Source organism: Amblyraja radiata, chromosome 18 (assembly GCF_010909765.2).
Source record: "Amblyraja radiata isolate CabotCenter1 chromosome 18, sAmbRad1.1.pri, whole genome shotgun sequence".
NCBI classification, from domain to species: Eukaryota; Metazoa; Chordata; class Chondrichthyes; order Rajiformes; family Rajidae; genus Amblyraja; species Amblyraja radiata.
This window is the reverse complement of record NC_045973.1, coordinates 33992055-34012065: the sequence shown is the minus strand read 5'-3', so window position 1 is coordinate 34012065 and position 20011 is coordinate 33992055. Positions and strand designations below refer to the sequence as shown.

The following is a 20011-nucleotide window of genomic DNA, read 5'->3' as shown; positions in this document are numbered from 1 at the left end:
TGGTTCCACTCTTCCTTTCTTATCAGATTTCATAATCTGCAGCTCGTTATTGTCTCCACATCCTCTTCCGCCGATATTGCTTTATCCATCATTTGCACCTCCACTTGACCCCATCTCCTCACCTGGATCACTTGCCCAGTATTGCCCAACACCTCTCTGTCATCTCTTGGGAAAAAAAGGCATTTATTTCCTTCCCAGAATATGGTTTAAAATGATAATATAAAGGTATACTACATTAAATGACCACAGTTGCCTGGTTGCACATAATTACTATTATTTTTTCAAATTATCTGGTGTTAAACTATGCCGTCTGTCAGACAGAATATGCTTCAGTTGTGAAAAACTTATTTCCATCTCAGCTAGGGTCATTGGTGCATACCCGAAACAACAGACTCTATATTCATGTTGATATCTTGTCATTACAACTACCTTTGACAACTTCGCCTATGTTTTGTATTTTTTCAAGATCATTGATACCTAAACTCACTCTCACATTTTCCTTGTATGTCTTTACCTACATCTCCAGGAACTTTACGAATATCGTCAGTTACTTTGTTGACATCCTGCAAGTTATTCACTAATGATTTTGTTAGTGAATTTATGTAATGATTTTAACGTTTCTCAAGGGAAGTGATAGCTTGTTGGAAGTTTGCAACTTCTGGAAGCAAAACACAAGATCGCAGTGGAGGGACATTTTCTGCATGATTTCATTGACGATCTTGACTGCAGCAGATTCTTCTTCTTCAAAACAGTTGACGAATTATTTTATCTTTTCAAAATTTGCAGCATAGTAGAGTACAGCAGAGAGCCATGTACCCCACCTAGTCAAAACAGGCTGAGGAGGTAGCAGAATCTCGGGTGCCATTTCCTTGAACAACTGCACACGTGATGGTGCTTTGAGGAAGGTTTTCTTGACATTGGAAACTAGGCAATCGAAATTTGGAGACAAGCTACGTATGAGCTTGGCAATTCTATGAAGTCCTTGAGCTAAGCATGTCAAATGCAACATTTTGTGGAATAAAACTTTAAGTCACAAGCAAGAAAACACAACACATTCTTGTGTTTTATACCTTCTGGTCAAAGTACAGCAAGTGAAGATATAAACAACTGAGCAATAGCTGAGGTGTTTGACTTCTCCAATACTTCCAATGTCAAGAAATACTCCTTTGATGGTTGACCTGCCTCCAGTGTATCGATGACCACATTGGCAACATATCTCCTCACAGCACTGGTTGCCTCGTCTATTGAGATCCATATTTTGTTGCATGCAACTTCATCTCTAATTTTCTGCACAACAATGCTGAAGTTGCTGTAGTGAGGAGACAAGCTTGGGTATTTCGCTTGGGTAGTCTACACCCCAGCGGTATCAACATTGGCTTCTCTAATTTTAGATAGCCCTTGTTTCTCTCTCCTCCCCCTTCCCAGCTCTCCTTCTAGTCCTACTGTCTCCGCCTCTTCCTGGCTCTAGTTATAAGCCAGAAAATGCTGCAAATCATGATTTGGAAGAGAAGGCGGTTGGGGTAAGTACAACCATCAGGGAAGTGGTATGGAGCAAATTTGTCGGAGCTGGTATGTCTTGTACTTAGCTGGATGGACTTAGGGGAACTGGCAAATGAAATGGCTGATTAATTGGTTTTACTTTTCTAAAATTCCCAGATTTGGGGAAGGCAAGCAAAAAGCAAAAACATATCTATAATGGTTAACATCTGTCAACGGGAAATGGTGGAAGCCATTACATAAAACATTGTAGAGGAGGACATTGAAAAATTCAAGATCATTTGTCAACAAGATTATGAGAAAGTGAAACATGTTTGATCAATTTTACTGATGTTTGAAGAAGTAACTCGTGGCGTGGATAAAGAGGAACTGATGGATGTGGTATATTACGATTGCAGAGGACGTTTGATAAGATGCTGCATTAAAGTTATTATAGATAGTAAAAGCTCATGGTGTAGCCATTGATATAGTCATGTGGATAGAATAATGACTTGCTGACAGAAATCAGGGAAGTGTGAATGGGTCCTTCTCTGGATGCAGTGATTTAATAGTGGTGCACCATAGGAATTGAAGCAGGTCCTTCAATTTACACAATTTAATAAAGACGCTAAAACGTACGTCTGCAAAATTTGATGATGATGCAGTTAGTTAGGAAATTCCATTCTGGAGAGGACATAAGGGGACCACAAAGGGATAAGGATAGGTTAAATGAATGAGCAAAGATCTGGCAAATGGAGAATAATGTGAGATAATGTCTAATTTGGCAGAAAATCATTTAAAAAATAGCATCAGCTTACAACCCAGCGGTGTGAATATCGGTTTCTCTAATTTCAAGTAACCCTTGCATTCCATCTCTCCCCATTCCACCCCCACCCCTAGCCATCCTCCTAGTTTCACTGTTCATATCTCTCTGTTATTACCTCCTCCAGGGCCAACAATAGACCATTGCGGGCTCCTGGGTAATCAGTGCTGGCTCTGATTTGTTCCATACCTTTTCAGACCTCTAGTTTCCCTCTCCCCTGAGTCTGAAGAAGGGCCTCGACCCATAACGTCACCTATTCCTTTTCTCCAGAGATGCTGCCTGACCCACTGAGTTACTCCAGCATTTGTGTCTATCTTTGGTGTAAACCGGCATCTGCAGTTCCTTCTTACACAAGCATCTTATCTTAATGGTAAGAGATTGCAGAGTTCAGAAAGGGTGTTCTAGTGCATGATTTGCAAAAGGTTAGTATGCAGGTAGAACAAGTATTTAGAAGAAACTCATGCTTATTGGGAGATTAAATTAATGTATTAAAGTAGAAAGCTTATTCTTCACTCATAAAGGGCATTGGTGAAAGTGCTGGAGTACTGAATATAATATTGGAAGCATGTTAATGCAGTGAAATCATATCAGACATGCAACATTCAAGTTGTCTATCAGGAAAGGTTGGAAATGCTGGGTATGATTCCACTGGATGTGGAATTTGATTGATAACGTGGATTAGTTTAATTTAGTTTAGAGATAGGCGTTCACATCATGCCCCTGTTTCCACCAATCTTTCCACCACTACGCACAAGAAACACAAGAAGCGCAAGACTCCATTGTATGTAGATGCCGAGAAGTGTGTTCAATTCTGGCTGAACAGTTTCTAATCTTGTGATGTGGACTCGATAAGAAGAAGTTTAGAGAAACAGGCCCTTCGGCCCACCGGGTACGTGCCGACCAGTGATCCCCGCACACTAACACTATCCTACACACACAAGGGACAATTTACAATTATACCAAGCCAATTAACCTACAAACCTGCACGTCCTTAGAATGTGGAAGGATAACGGAGCACCTGGAGAAAACCCACGTTGGTCACGGGGAGAATGTACAAATTCTGCACAGACAACACCCATAGTCAGGATTAAACCCGAGTATGGAGTTGTAATTCAGAAACTCTACTGCTGCGCCATGATCTTATGAAATAATGGAGCAGACATCAGAGGTCATGTGGTCTACTGCTTCTAATTTGAGTGTTGTTATGTTGGACTTGGGGAAATAAACCCATTTGAAAATTCAAAATCTATCAAAATTAATCTTCTGAAGCCTGAAGATGGGTCCCGATCTGAAAGGTTATCTATGAGTCTGAAGATGGATCCCAACCCAAAACATAGTCCGTCCATTCCCTCCACAGTTGCTGCCTGACCTGCTAAGTTCCTCCAGCACGTTGTGTTTTGCTCAGGTTTCCAGCATCTGCAGTTTCTTGTGTCTCCAATCATCTAATCTTAATATTGTTGTGTTTTAACATCAGATTTACCTATGAGGTCTTTGGAGAAAAAGTGTTTGATGTCCTTTTCTTTCTGAGATCATTTTCTTTTCACCTGGCAGACTTTTTTCCATTATTTTTATAAACCTTTTTCCTTTTGTAGATCATGCACAAGTTTTCAGATTCTCTTCCGGGATGTATACTATCTATATAACTCCATTCAGAAGTTGAGGTTGTCCCAATATGCTTTACAAGCCATTAAATAACTCTGAAATCCAGCCACTTTAGCAAATTCAGCAACATAGGAGCAGGGTAAGGTCACACAAACATAAATGCCATGGCGACCAGATAATTAGTTTTGAGCATTGTTTATTCATTCACAGAATGTAGATATCATGGCAATGCTTGAATATATTATCTACGTCTAACTACCCTTGAGCTCAGGACACAGTTAAAAATCAGCCACGTTGGTAGATTGAATTCCATAAAGGCCAGACCAAGCGAGTTCCTTTCCCCGGAGGACGTATGTGAACCAGATTGATTGATTGATACGTTATTGTCACGTGTACTTGGTACAGTGAAATTCTTTGTTTTGCATACAGTACACAACTATGCAAGGACTATATAAATGGTGGCGACAAAGTTACAAAAGTATTCAATATAGTCCCTCTTCCTTACCCCTCCTCACTGGGTTCCTCTTTGTTCTCTCAGCGGCCAAAGACAGTTCATAGTTTAGTCCGTATTTTGTAGTGTTCAAGAGCCTGATAGTTGCTGGGAAGAAGCTATTGAATGTGGTGGTCACAGTTTTCTGAATCCAAGACCTTCTACATGATGGTAGGAGTGAGATGAGAACTTGGCCAGGATGGTGTGTGGCTTTAATAATGCTCTGACTGAGACTAGCATCAAATCATGATTTATTTAATAAAATAACAGAAATGTTTCAACTACAGAGTTGTGCCACAGTGGCACGGCAGTGGAGTTGTGGCCTTACAGCGTCAGAGACCCTGCTTCAATCCTAACTACGGGTGCTGTCTGTACGGAGTTTGTACATTCTCCCTGTGACTGCGTGGCTTTTCTCCGGATGCTCTGGTTTCCTCCAAAGACGTACAGGTTTGTCCCAAATGTGTCGGATATAACTAGTGAATGGATGATCACTGGTCAGCGGTGACTCGATGAGCTGAAGGGCCTGTTTCCACGCTGTATCTCGGAACTAAACTAAACTACATTGGCCGGATTTGAAAGTATCAAAAGATCCATGGTCGAGAACTCTGACTGTTAGTCCAATATTGTCTGTTAGTCCACAAGGCAAATTTCTCTGATCGGTTCGGAATATTCTCGTAACATATTTCACAGACAATAAGAGGCTCTAGTTTCATGTGGAAGGAATGAGTCCAAATTCATCAGCGTATCTGTGGTAACTAAATCAAGCAGACATTCTTTGAGTGCCAGCAGATCATTCAACCATGAAAGGCATCAGTTGGCTAAATTCCCTTTTCACCAGATGTCCACAGGCACCTATTCTAACAAGGAAACTAAGGGGGAGCATATGAGAGAAGTTAGATCAATGGTGGCAACACATCAATGTCATCCTATATCAACAATATCCTGTTGCTGTACCAACTCAAGAACCAGTAACCTGTTAAGGACTGTACACTGTACGTAGGGCGTAATGGATGGGATTTATATAGCGCCTTTCTAATACACAAGGCGCTTTACATCGCATTATTCATTCACTCCTCAGTCACACTCGGTGGTGGTAAGCTACTTCTGTAGCCACAGCTGCCCTGGGGCAGACTGACGGAAGCGTGGCTGCCAATCTGCGCCTACGGCCCCTCCGACCACCACCAATCACTCACACACATTCACATACAGGCAAAGGTGGGTGAAGTGTCTTGCCCAAGGACACAACGACAGTATGCACTCCAAGCGGGATTCGAACCGGCCACCTTCCGGTCGCCAGCCGAACACTTAGCCCATTGTGCCATCTGTCGTCCCAAAAGGCGTACACTGGCCCTATCCCAAAACTCTACCTACGCTACATTGACGACTGCATCGGTGTTACCTCCTGCACCCATGCAGAACTCACTGATTTCATCAACTTCACGACTAATTTCCACCCTGTACTCAAATTCACTTGGACCATATTCAACATCTCCCTACCGTTTCTAGATCTCACTGCCTCCATCACGGGAGACAGACTATTGACTGACACCTATTACAAACCCACTGATTCCCATTAGCTATCTAGACTACACTTCTTCCCACCCTGCTTCCTGTCTATCCCCTACTTCAAATTCCCCGCCTACGCCGAATTTGCGCTCAGGATGAGGTTTTCCAGCCGAGGTCATCGGAGATGTCCTCATTTTTTAGGGATCGGGGCTCCCCTCTTCCTTTATAGACGAGGCTCTCACTAGGTTCTCCTCGATATCCCGCAGCTCCACTCAGGCTCCCCCTCCCCTATTCATAACAAGGACAAAGTCACCCTTTTCCTCACCTTCCACCCCATTAGCCGTTGCATACGGCATATAATCCTCCAACATTTTCGCCACCTCCAACGGAATCCCACTACTGGCCACATCTTCGTGTCTCCACCCCTTTCTGCTTTCCGCAGAGACCGTTCCCTCCGCAACTCCCTGGTCAACACATCCCTTCCCACCCAAACCACTCCTTCCACAGGACTCCATCCAAGGACCCCGACAGTATTTTCAGGTGAGGCAGAGGTTCACCTGCACCACCTCCAATCTCATCTTCTCTATCTGCTGTTCCAGGTGTCAACTCCGAGACCAAGTGCAGGTATGGCAATCGTTTCACTGAACACCCCCACTCAGTCCGTCGTAACCTACCTGATCTCCCGGTTGCTCAGCACATTAACTCCCCCTCCCATTCCCTTTCTGTCCTGAGCCTCCTCTATTGTCAGAGTGACGCCCAGCGCAAATTGGAGGAACAGCACCTCATATTTCCCTTGGGTAGTTTACACCCTAGCAGTATGAGCATTGACTTCTCTAACTTCAATTAACCCGTGCTTTTCGTCTCTCTCCATCCCCTCCCCCATCCTAGTTCCCCCACCAGTCTTACTGTCTCCGACTACATTCTATCTCTGTCCCGCCCACTCCACTGACATCAGTCTGAAGAACGGTCTCGACCCGAAATGTCACCCATTTCTTCTCTCCAGAGATGCTGCTTGTTACTCCAGCATTTTGTGTCAACCTGTTAAGGACCTTGCCTTAACTAAATTTGGAATCTCTCATGAGCCGCTTTAAATCAAATAAGTAAAAACAATTTATTAAAATTTAACTAAATGTTTTTGTGGACTTTTGTCTCCAATAAAAAGGCACCTTCTCTTCCCAGCCAATAACTTTAATCCAACTTGTGAACCCCCCCCCCCCCCTGGCCGGTCGTAGGGAAGAACATAAGTTTAGTTTCGTTTAGAGATGCAGCATGGAAACAGGCCCTTTGGCCCTGATCATATTGAATGGCGGTGCTGGCTCGAAGGACTGAATGGCCTACTCCTGCACCTATTGTCTTTAGTCCATGCCAACCATCGATCGGCCATTCACACTAGTGATACCACTTTTGCATCCTACTTACTAGGGGCAATGTACATAGGCCAATTAACCTATAAACCCACAGGTCTTTGGGATGTGGGAAGAAACTGGAGCACCTGGAGAAACCCCACACGGTCACAGGAAGAATGTGCAAACCACGCAGGCAGCACCCAAGGTCAGAATCGAACCCGGGTCTCTGGCGCTGTAAGGCAGCAACTCTACCTCTGCGCCACTGTGCCGCTCTGAATGTGAAATGTGTCGCCTTCATCAACTTGTCCAAAGACCTTTTACCCCATTCACTGCACATCACCGATTCCCCACCCCATCAAACAAAAATACATATGCTTTTTATTAAGTACCCAGCAATAATTTCCCTGCCTTGCAATTTTGTGGATTTAATCACCAACATTTTGTTTGCAGTTGTTATTATCTTTGCACAACGGTCCACCACCTTTAACACAAACATTGTAAAGTATCCAAAGAGTCTTTACAGGCGCATAATCAAACAAAGACAGGTTAAAATGATTGCAAAATTATTGAGTTGGGTGATTCAAAATATTGGTCAACGATTTCAACAGCATTTAAGAACTGTTAAAGGAGGATATCTAATAAATTAGGAAACAGTTGTTAAAATAGCTGAGTGATCGTGATACTGTTGAACAATAAAGCTGTTTGAATGGTCAACAGTTCAACAGAGGGCCAGCAACTGCAGGATTTATCTACAAAACTTTCACCACACTAAACCATGGGCTGCAAAGCATTTCAGGATGTGAAGTATAAATGTAACTTCATCAGTTAGTTTTCTCTGATCTTTCTATCTTAAGGACACAGAAACACAATTGGTGAGTAATATATTTGTTTTTATACTGAAGTACTTTTAAGACTTTTTTTTCTCCAAAATCAATATAATGGCATAATGTATAATTTGACTTGAAATTTCCAAACATGATTTGTCAAAAACCATGCAAATATACTTGGAAAAATGGAGCACACTCATAAGATAAACGAGAGTGTTATCTTGATGTTTTGTGTGTTAATGTTTTCACTCTGAGCACTACATTTGTCGTGGCTGCCAAAGCAATTTCACATAATTTCTGCATTTATTTGCCGTTGAAATAAAACTGTCAACCTTGCGGCTGATGAATCTTTTGTAAAAGTTGCTGCACTTTTGCTGCTGGGACATCATGTCGCAATCGTATAAATCGTTGGCGAGATCACGCTTGGAATATTGCACACAGTTCTGATCACCCAGCTACAGAAAAGATGCTTTTCAGCAGGTTAAAGAGCAGAAAAGGTTTGTGGAGAACTGGATGGTTTGAGATGACTGGAGACTGTACAGGCTGGGACTTGTTTCCCTGGAGCTTAGGGGACTGAGGGGTAACATTATCGAGGTATATGGGGGTCAAGGAAAGAGCATTTACGTCGCGGCCCTGTTTCCACCAATCTTTCCATCACCATGCACGCACAAGCGATAAGACAGACACGCTTGTATGCAGATGCCGAGAAGTGTGTTCAGCTCTGGCTGAACAACTTCTAATCTTGTGTGTGGACTTGATAAGGAGATAGAGGTATATCAAATACTAGACCAAGTGCAGATCCGTTGGGTCTGTTTCCCCAACGTGCGGTTGTGTGGGGGGGGAAGGCGGCATGCAGCGTCACAGACACTAACTATCCCCCCCCCCCCCCCCCGCACTCACGCTAATTACCCCCCTTGATATTATATTAATATTATTAATTTGCTCCTTTTACCCCATAACCACCCTATCTACTGACACATCGCCCCCAACTTGCAGTCACATCTAGATAGGGGGGGGGGGGGGTGGGTAGAGAATGAGGGCAGAAAGAGAAGGCGCAGAGACAGAGAGAGAGACAGAGACACAGAGAGAGGGGCAAGAGGGAGAGGGGGGTGGAGAGGAGGAGAAGAGGGAGGGTGGGTGAGGGGGGGAAAGGTGGGGGAGGAGGAGAGAGAGAGGGTGAGAGTGAGGGGGTGCTGAGAGGGGGGTGAGGGGGAGCATGGAGGGGGAGGGAGTGAGGGGGAGGGAAGAAGGTAGGGGGTGTGGAGGGGGGGGGAGAGGGGGGGGGGGAAGGGGGTAGGGGTGTGTGGAGGGGAGGGGGGTTTAGGGGAGGGACGGTGGGGGAGGTGATGGAGGGGAGGAGGGGGAGAAAAAGAGGGGAGATTGGGGGAGAGGAGAAGGGGAGAGGAGAGGAGAGCGGGGAGAGGAGGGGAGAGGGGGTTGGGAGAGGAGAGGGGGGGAGAGGAGAGGGGGGAGAGGAGAGGGGGGGGGAGGAGGGGGGGGGGGGAGAGCAGAGGGAGGGAGGAAAGGGGGGAGAGGGGGGGCAGAGGAGAGAGAGGGGCAGGGGGGAGAGGAGAGAGGGGAGAGGAGAGAGGGGGAGAGGAGAGAGGGGGAGAGAGGGGAGAGAGTGAAGGGGAGAGGAGAGAGGAGGGGGAGAGAGGAGGGGGAGAGGAGGGGGGGGAGTGAGGGGGGGGAGAGAGAGAGAAGGGAGAGAGACAGGGGGGAGCGAGAGAAAGAGAGAGGGATAGGGAGAGAGAGGTGGGGGGAGAGAGAGAGAGTGCCTTTTTACTTAAACCCAAACAACCATTTGCAGGCAGTGCTTTTTTACTTCCAACTAACCATATATTCATTTTCAAACCACATTATGGGTACTCACAGCTGTGGAGACATTTTTTCAGTGTCATTCAGAGCTCTGATTGAGGCACACCACTTGCAGAGACTGATTGAGGCACACCATTTCCTGGTTTTATAGTCCCTCCCCCTCCCTCCAGCGGGGGCAGCAGAGAGAATGGGGAATTTTGTAAAAGCATTAATATCTCTGTCATATTTCATCGACGGGAAAAATCCTCGGCACACATGCGGCAGAGGGGGGCTCTGAGCGAGGTGGCCAAAAATGACGGCCGTAGGTGGCGGCGTTCTCTCGGAAATCGCAGCACAGATCGCCAAAACCGGTCAAGAACAGAGTTTTAGTAATATAGATCACAAGGACCTTAAATAAGGTGAATAGCCACAGTCTTTTCTCCAGAGTTGGGAAGTCTGAAACTAGAGGGCATAGATTCAAGGTTAGAGGGGAAAGATTTTAAAATACTTGAGAAGCAACATTACTACACAGAGGGTGTGGGCTTTTGGAACAAGCGTACGAGGAAGCTGTAAGGGCAGATGCAAGTACAACATTTAAAAAACATTTGGACAGGTACATGGACTCGAAAATAGAGATAAATGGGAGTAGCTCAGATAGATATCTTGTACGACTCAGATGAATTGGGCTGAAGGGCTGTTTCGATGTTGTACAACTCAATGATTTTATGGCTCTAATATCCAAAAATGCCTTTACAATGTTGCCAGTTATTTACAGATACGGTATATAATGCAATTATAATCTAATTATTTCAAATGTTTTTTCTTTGCTATGGAGCCCTGTTATCTTTCGGTGAGAAATAAATGATGCCGTTCTTGCCAATTAGGAATCAAACCAAGTCATTGAGAAATACTGTATGGAACCCGAGACCCTGGTTTGATCCTCACCTCGGGTGCTGTCTGTATGGAGTTTACACATCCTCCCTGTGACCGGGTGGGTTTCCTCCACGTGCTTCGGTTTCCTCCATCATTCCAAAAGGGTGAGCGGGTTTGTAGGTTAATTGGCCTCCGTGAAATTGCGTCTAGTGTGGAGGGAGTGGATGAGAAAGTGGGATAACATAGAACTAGTGTGAATGGGTGATCGATGGTCCGTATGGACTTGGTGTGTGGAAAGTCCTGTTTAAATGCTGTGTTTCTAAACTTTTGCATTATCTCCAATATTTCAAGATCTTAGAAAGTTCTGGTGGATTGGAAGGCAACACATGTAAAACTGCTAGTTAGGAAAGGAAGGCAAGGGAAAATGGAGAAGTACAGTCAGTTTGATAACATTTATCCATAAAATTCTGGAATCCATTACTAATGGATCATGGAGGCAGACCCTTCAATCCACCGATCCACGCCGACCATCGATCGCCCATTCTCATTAGTTCTATGTTATCCTACTTTGGCATCTTTGGCACTTTGACACATTAGGGGCAATTTTACAGTGGCCAATTAACCTACAAACCCACGTGTATTTTGTATGTGGGTTTGAGGAAACCGCAGCACCTGGAAGAAACCCACATGGTAACAGGGAGAACCTGCAAACTTCACACAGACAGCACCCAAGGTCAGGATAGAAACCAGTACTCCAGTGCTATGAAGCAGCAGCTCTATCAGTTGTGACACTGTGCTGCCCCCAGAATGGTGAAAAGCTAGCAAGAGCAGTGTACCGAACGATCTATGAGAGTTGAAACACGAGGTGTAGTATACAAGTACAACCAAATAGGAAGGCAAATGGTATTTTGACCTTTATTGCAAGAAAATTGGATTGTAAGAGTGAGAATATCGTTCAGTGAATGCTCTGTGGGTTGGTGAGATCATATCTGTAATGTTACGTGCAGTTTTGATCATTCTGCTCAATCAACCATTTACTTGGTTGGAGGTGTTGTGGCACAGACCCCAGTTGACTCATGGGAGAGTGTCTCAAGTGAAGGGACTGAATTGGATGGTAAAGTTTAGAATAAGGAGGATTTATCTCATGAAATGTGTTTTTAATATCAATTGACTGGGGAGATAATGTGTAGATTTATGTGTAATATTTATATGTAGATTGTATTCAAGGATCAGAGCTATAGACTTTTGAATATTGATCGAATCGAGGGATATGGGATCCACCAGAAAGAAGACAGAGAAAGAACATCGGCCACAATCTTACTGAATGACAGAGTAGATGCAAGGATCAGCTTGGTCCATTCTGATCTTGTGTTCTTTATGATCAAGAGAATGAGATTAATTGGATTAGAATTTCTTCAGTTTCCAATACGTTTATTTTAATTCATATGTGCTGGGCAAATGTTTACACAGGGTGTGGTGGGGTGCCTAGAAAGCACTGCCAGGGGTGGTGGTTGAAGCAGATATGATAGTGGCATTTATGAGGTTTTTCGATAGACATGTGGATATGGATGATAGGAATTGATGTTGGTATCATGTTCGGCACTGACACTGTGGGCCGAAGGGCCTATTTCTATGTTGTGCTGCTCTATGTTCTATGTTCTATGTCTTATAGAAGGATCGAGTCAGGAAGAGCTCACCTGCTAGTGAAGACGGACGGAGCAGTAGTCATGGCATCGAGTCTAGTACTACTCGCATGCACTTTGTTTTTCCCCTCTACACATCCAGCCATAATCTGGGGAGAAGCACCCAGGCCAGCAGCAGCCTCACCAATAGTCAACAACAAACCCTTTATAGTGGTGTGGAACACACCTTCTGCCGGCTGTCAAACTAAGTTTGATGTCGACTTGGATCTGAGTGTTTTTGATATTGTTGAAAATCACGATGAGAGTTTTTTGGGGAAAAATATCACCATTTTCTACAAGATGAAACTGGGTCGTTACCCATTCTATACTAAGGATCTGACTCCAGTGAACGGCGGTCTTGTCCAGACTGCCAGTCTGAGTGAACACCTCAAGAAAGCTGCAGAAGATATCAACAATGTACTGGACGTGGACTTTAACGGTCTGGCCGTGATAGATTGGGAAGCGTGGCGACCACTTTGGGACCGTGACTGGGGGTTTATGAAGATTTACAGGAATAAATCTGAAGAACACGTGAGAAGCAAACACCCTTATTTACCCGAAAGTAAGGTTGTCCAGTTAGCCAAAGAGGAATTTGAAAATGCTGCAAAGAATTTTATGAGTGAAACACTAAAGCTAGGACACAAACTGAGACCCAAGGGTTTCTGGGGCTTCTATAAATTTCCAGACTGTTACAATTATTTTAAAGGGGACACATCAACTGAGTACACTGGTCACTGTAATCCACAGGATGTTCCTAGAAATAACCAGCTATCGTGGCTCTGGAAAGCATCACAAACCCTGTATCCCAGCATCTACATCAAAGAACAGCTGAAGTCCACAATGAATATTCAAAAGTTTGTTCACTACAAGATTAAGGAGGCCCTCCGTGTTTCTGCCTTGAATCAAGTCAGTGAATCCTTGTCTGTTTTGGCCTATGCCAAATATGCATATATAGCTTCACTCGACTTCCTTACTGAGGTAAGCAAGGCAAATAATCCCAAATTAAGTGAAATGGCCTTCAGTAAAGTGGTGCAGATTTAGTGACTGAAATTCCAATCTTATTCTTAGCCTCGTGAGTATTTTGGGTACCTCCTTCTGTTTTGGGATGGTTAGGAACATAAGAAGTAGGAACAGGAATCTGCCAAAAGAACACAAAGTGCTGGAGTAACTCAGCAGGTCAGGCAGCATGTCTGGAGTAGGTGATGTTTCAGGTCGAGACACTACTTCAGATGCAGTCTCGCCACAATACCTCCCCCGAGCCTCCCTCTGACACCAGCCCTCATGTTTTCACACCATCCTCCCTGACCTCTCTCTTCATGATGCAAGATGGTCTGCCCCAAACCGAGGCCTTGCCCTTGTACCCTTCCAATCCTACCTCACCGAGTTCCGAGCCTGCCATGATGTAGAGTTTTTCCCCTGTCACATTTACTCCAGAGATGCTGCCTGACCTGCTGAATTATTCCAGCACTTTGTGTCCTTTTGTGTATTAACCAGCACCTGCAGGTCTTTGATTCTACACAAGATTAGGCCTGTCACAGGATCAGTCCCTTGAACCTGCTCCACCATTCAGCAGGATCAGGCTGAAGCAACACCTTTTCCCCCTCTCTTCCCAAGCTCAAGATAGGGAGAAACAAAGATGACAACAAACCTAAATCCTACTTGTTTACACTGGACTGCAGGAAAACATCTGGGATCGGCCAGCTTCATTTTAAATGGGTCCTGAATCTGGGATTCCTTCCCTAAATCACTTTACCTCAGATTTTGGTTACCTATCCTAATATTTCCTATAGAAACAAGAAACTGCGGATGCTGGTTTTACCAAAGAGGACACAAAGCACTGGAGTAACTCAGTGGGTCAGGCAGCTTCTCTGGAGAATGTGGATGGGTGACATTTTGGGTTGGGGTCCCTCTTCAGACTGGATGAAATTGCTCGGGACCCTTCTCTAATCCAGTCTGGGGAAGGGTCCCGGCCTGAAAGATCACCTATCCATGTTCTCCAGAGATGTTGCCTGACCCACTGAGCTACTCAAACAGTTTGTGTCTTCTAATAGTTCCTGGGTGCTTTGGGCCGATTTTGGTTTGATAACTCCTGCTAGCACCTTGTGACACATTACTGGATGGCACAATGGCACAGCAGTAGAGTTGCTGCCTTACAGCGTCAGAGACCGAGGTACAATCCTGACTACTGGTACTGTCTGTACGGAGTTTGTACGTTCTTTCTGTAACTGCATGGGTTTTTGCTGGGTGCTCTGGTCAACTCCCACATTCCAAAGACAGGCAGGTTTGTAGGTTAAATGGCTTCTGTAAATTGTCCTTAGTATGAAGGATAGAATTAGTGTACGGGTGTTCAATGGTCAGCGTGAACACAGTGGGCCGAAGGGCCTGTTTCCATGCTGTTTCTGAACTAAAATACAGGGAAGGAATTAACAATTGTCGATGAATCGGTAGTTTAGTAAATTAACAGTCCAGGAAGAACTCTTGAGTTTATTTACAGAACATTTGATACAGAAAAATAGGTGCACGTATTCGAGCTGATCATCTAAAATCAGGACCCCGATCCTGCTTTATCTCCATATCCCTTGATTCCTAAGAGCTAAATCTAACTGTCTCTTGAAAACATCCAGCGAATTGGCCTCCACTGCCTTCTGTGGCAGATAATTCCACAGATTCACAACTCTCTGGGTGAAGAAGTTTTTCCTCATCTCAGTCCTACATGGCCTACATCTTATTCTTAAACTGTGACCCCTGGTTCTGGACTCCTCCAACATTGGGAACATTTTTCCTGCATCTAGCCTGTCCAATCCTTTAAGAATTTTATATGTTTCTATAAGATACCCTCTCATCCTTATAAATTCCAGTGAATACAAGCCCAGTCGACACATTCTTTCATCATATGTCAGTTCCGCCATCTCAGGTATTAACCTGGTGGACCTACGCTGCACTTCCTCAATAGCAATAATGTCCTTCCTCAAATTAGGAGTCCAACATTGCACACAATACTCCAGGTGCGGTCTCGCCAGGGCCCTGTATAACTGCAGTAGGACCTCTTTGCTCCTAAACTCAAATCCTCTCGCAATGAAAACCACATGCCATTAGCTTTCTTCACTGCCTGCTTACTTTCAGCGACTGATGTACAAGACTGGAGGGTAGCCAATGTAACTCTACTTTTTAACAAAGGAGGGAGAGAGAGAAAACTGGGAATTATAGACCAATTAACCTTACACCAGTAGTGGGGAAGATGCTTGAATCCACTGCTTTACAAATGCGCTGCTATAACATCTTTAACAAACAACTCAAGCATCTTCCCCACTACTGATGTATCCCTTTGTTTCCCTTTATAATAAATTCACCTGTCTCTGATTGTAAGGGACCTACAGTTGACTTCACTAATCTTTTCCTTTTTACATATCTAAATACGTTTTTAGAGTCAGTTTTTATATTCCCGACAAGCTTTCTTTCATGCTCTGTTTTCCCCCCTCTTAATTAACCCCTTTGTCCTCCTAAATTTCTCAAAATCCTCTGGTTTGCTGCTTCCTCTGGCCAATTTATTTGCCTTTTCCTTGGATATAACACTGTCCTTGATTTCCCTCGTTAGCCACGATTGAGCCGCCTTCCCCGTTTAATTTTTTTGCCAGACAGGGATGAAAATTTTTTGGAGTTCATCCATGCGGCCTTTAAATAATGTGACTATTATTCAAAAATAAACAGCAAGTGGGCATCTTGCGTGAAAGCTCTGTGGAGACAAAACAGAGCATGTAAACTTGCACTACGTTGCATCAACTGCTGTTGTGTTCAAGATCGTTGATAAGCACCAGAGAATGTCTCCATTTCATTGACTTTTTCTGTTTTAGTTTAGTTTAGGGATGCAGCACGGAAACAGGCCCTTCGGCCCATCGAGTCCGCACCGACCAGCGATCCCAACACATTAACACTATCCAGCAGACACTAGGGACAATTTACACTTACACCAAGCCAATGAACCCACAAACCTGTACGGCATTGGAGTGTGTGAGGAAACTGAAGATCTCAGGGAAAACCCACGTGGTCACGGGGAGAATATACAAACTCCGTATAGACAGCACTCGTAGTCGGGATCGAACCCGGGTATCTCGCGCTGCAAGCGCTGTAAAGCAGCAACTTTACCGCTATGCTACTGTGCTGCCCTAATGCTGTGCCGTGCCACATTTGTATGATGCTCTATGATGTAAGTGACTCTGCAAAGAACTAGAGATATAGGTTTATGATAAGGAAAAGGAGGTTCAAAGTGAATCTGAGGAAGAATGTTTTTCACCTAGAAGGTGATAGGAATCCAGAACATACTGCCTGAGTGGATGGTGGAAGCAGATTCTGTCACAACCTTTAAGGAATGTGTAGATTCGTACTTGAATTGCCAAAGGATAGAACGCCAGTGAATGGACCAAGCCCGGTGAATGAGAATTGTGTAGATAGATATCTGATGATCAATGTGTAGGAAGGAACTGCAGATGCTGGTTTACACCTAAGATGGACACAAAATGCTGGAGTAACTCAATGGGACAGGCAGCATCTCTGGATAGCAGAAATGGGCTACTTTTTGGATCAAGACCCTTCTTCAGATTCAGACTTCAGTCTCGACCCGAAACGTCACCTATTCCTTCTATCCAGAGATGCTGCCTGTCCACCTCAGCATTTTGTGTCTATCTGACAATCAACATGGACAAGGTATTTCTGTCCTGTATGACTTCATAACCTTGAGAAGGGCTTTAATGTAATGATTCAAGGAATATACGATGTATAATTAGTATCTTTGTGTTTCTTCTTCCAGATAGACTTGGTACACACCATTGGGGAGTGCGCAGCAATGGGCACCTCCGGCGTGGTTCTGTGGGGGGACATGAAGATTGTACACAACATGGTGGGTATTTCACTCTCATGGGTAAAGACTATTCATCCCAGGAGGAAATTTGATGTGCTAACAGTCACAAAAACACAAAATACATGACATACATTAAACATGAAATTAAAGTGACGCGTGGAAAGGATTGGGGATGTGTAAAGATTGGGGGGGGGGGGGGGGGGGGGGAGTCAGTCTCAGTCTACCCCATGACAGAAGGGGGAGGAGTTGCATAGTTCCAGCAGATAGTCCAACTGTTTTGATACAGTGGAGCTCAAGAAAAGTGAATGATTCATATTTTAATGACTACATGATGTTTAGCAACCATGACTTGAAACATCATCTATCCATGTTCTCCAAAGATGCTGCCTGACCAGTAACCAGAGTTACTCCAGCACTTTGTGCTTCTTCTGTAAACAAGCATCTGTAGTTCCTTGTGTCTCCATGCCTCGAATGTCAGACTGACAACATCTTGAGTTCAAAAGTCAAATAATTATATTTTCTTTGCTGAAGCCTGCTTTTCAAGTAATGATTTCTGTGCCTAACTCATCACTTTGAATGTTTCATATGAAGCAAGAGGGCATTTTGAAATCACTCTGATTTTCCCATTAACAGAAGCCAAGATATCAGTAGTTCAGTAAGATAACATTCCAGAAAGCTTGTTGATTATTCTTATGGACAAGCTTCTAGGTGAAAAACATTCTTCCTCAGATTTCTGTTGAACCTCCTCTTCTTTATCTTAAACCCGTGTCTCTAGCTCTTTGTGGTGTCATTTACAGCATCGTAGAAAACACCAAAAGCCATCAAGAGGGAATAACCTTATTGATCTTGGTTTAACCAATCTACCTGTGACAGATACATCTGTCCAGTATGGGTTGCTTGTGGAGATGAAGTTCCGTCTTCACAGTGAAAGTACACTTCGCCATGCTGAGTGTAATTATCACCATGATAAATGGGGCTGACTGTGAAGAGATCTAGCAATGCTATTTAATGGCATCAATAGACAATAGACAACAGGTACAGGAGTAGGCCATTCGGCCCTTTGAGCCAGCACCGCCATTCAATGTGATCATGGATGATCATCCCCAATCAGTTCCTACCTTCTCCCCATCCCTGACTCCGCTATTTTTAAGAGCCCTATCTGGCTCTCTCTTGAAAGCATCCAGAGAACCTGCCTCCACCGCCCTCTGAGGCAGAGAATTCCACAGACTCACCACTCTCTGTGAGAAAAAGTGTTTCCTTGTCTCCGTTCTAAATGGCTTACTCCTTATTCTTAAACTGTGGCCCCTGGTTCTGGACTCCCCCAATGTCGGGAGCTCACCATCACTGAATCCCCACTAACAATACCTCGGGGTTACCACTGACTACACATTGAACTAGAGTAGCCATATACACAATGTGACTACAAGAGCAGGTCAGAGGCAATGAATTCTGCGGTTAGTAACTTAACTCCTAACTCCCCAAAGTCCGTCCATCATCTACCATGCTTAAGTCAGGATGTGATGGAATATTCTCCACTTTAGTCTAGAGATACAGCACGGAAACGGGCCCTTCGGTATCAACGTTCTAATATCAACGATCCCTCACCACTGCTGGGTCAAAATCCTGAAACTCCCTCCCCAAGGCTATTGTGTGTGTACCCTCACCTCATGGATTGCAGCAGTTCAAGAGGGCATCTCACTGAGCATTTTGGGCTGGGTAATTAAATGTGGGCTCAGCCTGTGAAACCTACTCCTCGTGCATGAGTAGAAAATGTCAGAGAGATGCACACTCCAAGACTGGTGACAAACAAACTGTGGCTTTAAGCTACATTCGGTATTCCACAAGGAACTAACCATATGACTTATTATAAGATTTTTTTTTGTCTACCACGGTTGAAATCTAGCTTAGGTTACCCACTGGGATCTCCTCAACTTGGAATAAGAAATTAGATAGAAATATATAAACATAGAAAATAGGTGCAGGAGTGGGCCATTCGGCCCTTCGAACCAGCCCCGCCATTCAATATGATCATGGCTGATCATTCAAAATCAGTACCCCGTTCCGGCCTTTTCCCCATATCCCTCGATTCCCTTAAATCTAAATCTAACTCCATGTAAGTCCATGGCTAAATCCATTGCACATTCTCTAAAAATCACATTTTTTGTCTGGAAAATAGGAAGTGTTAAATTGGTGGTTAAACATTTTATCGCAGATTTCTACCTGTCCTTTGTGCTTTTCCGTTAGGAACGCTGTGAGGCACTGAAAGATTACATTGACCAGAAGCTTGGAAGATATGTTCTAAATACCACCACAGCTGCCATGTTGTGTAGCCAAACCATGTGCAGTGGCCACGGACGTTGTGTGCGGCAAGACCCTGAATCCCAAACCTATCTGCATCTCAATCCCAGGAGCTTTGAAATCAACTCCGTTCTTACATCCTCCGGCTCTGCATTAACAGCTCGTGGAGCCTTGCTTTCTGAAGATGTGCAGAGCATGAGAGAACAGTTCATCTGCCACTGCTACAAGGGGTGGACAGGATCCCATTGCCAGGATCAATCGTTATTTTAGAGTGCAAATTCAGTAAATTTTCCTTTAGGCGTTTAGATTGTAGACTTTGGAGAAACAGCTAGAAAGAGGCCCTTCGGCCGCTGAGTCTGTGCCTACCGGCAATCACCTTGTACACTAGTTCTATCCTACACACTAGGGACAATTCACAGAAGCCAATTACCCTTCA

At 44.3% G+C, this 20011-nt stretch overlaps 1 protein-coding gene across 2 annotated transcripts in view; it reads left to right on the top strand.

Annotated features, from left to right (window-relative positions):
• The window catches only part of LOC116983366 (hyaluronidase-like), a 39282-nt gene extending 19271 nt beyond the window's left edge, over window positions 1–20011 (top strand). For both annotated transcript variants that reach the window (XM_033037093.1, XM_033037094.1), the window contains 3 exons: window positions 12413–13400; window positions 17227–17316; window positions 19522–20011. In XM_033037093.1, the coding sequence (XP_032892984.1) occupies window positions 12413–13400; window positions 17227–17316; window positions 19522–19845 (1402 nt within the window). In that variant the 3' untranslated portion in view covers window positions 19846–20011. The remainder of the gene's footprint in view (window positions 1–12412; window positions 13401–17226; window positions 17317–19521) is intronic.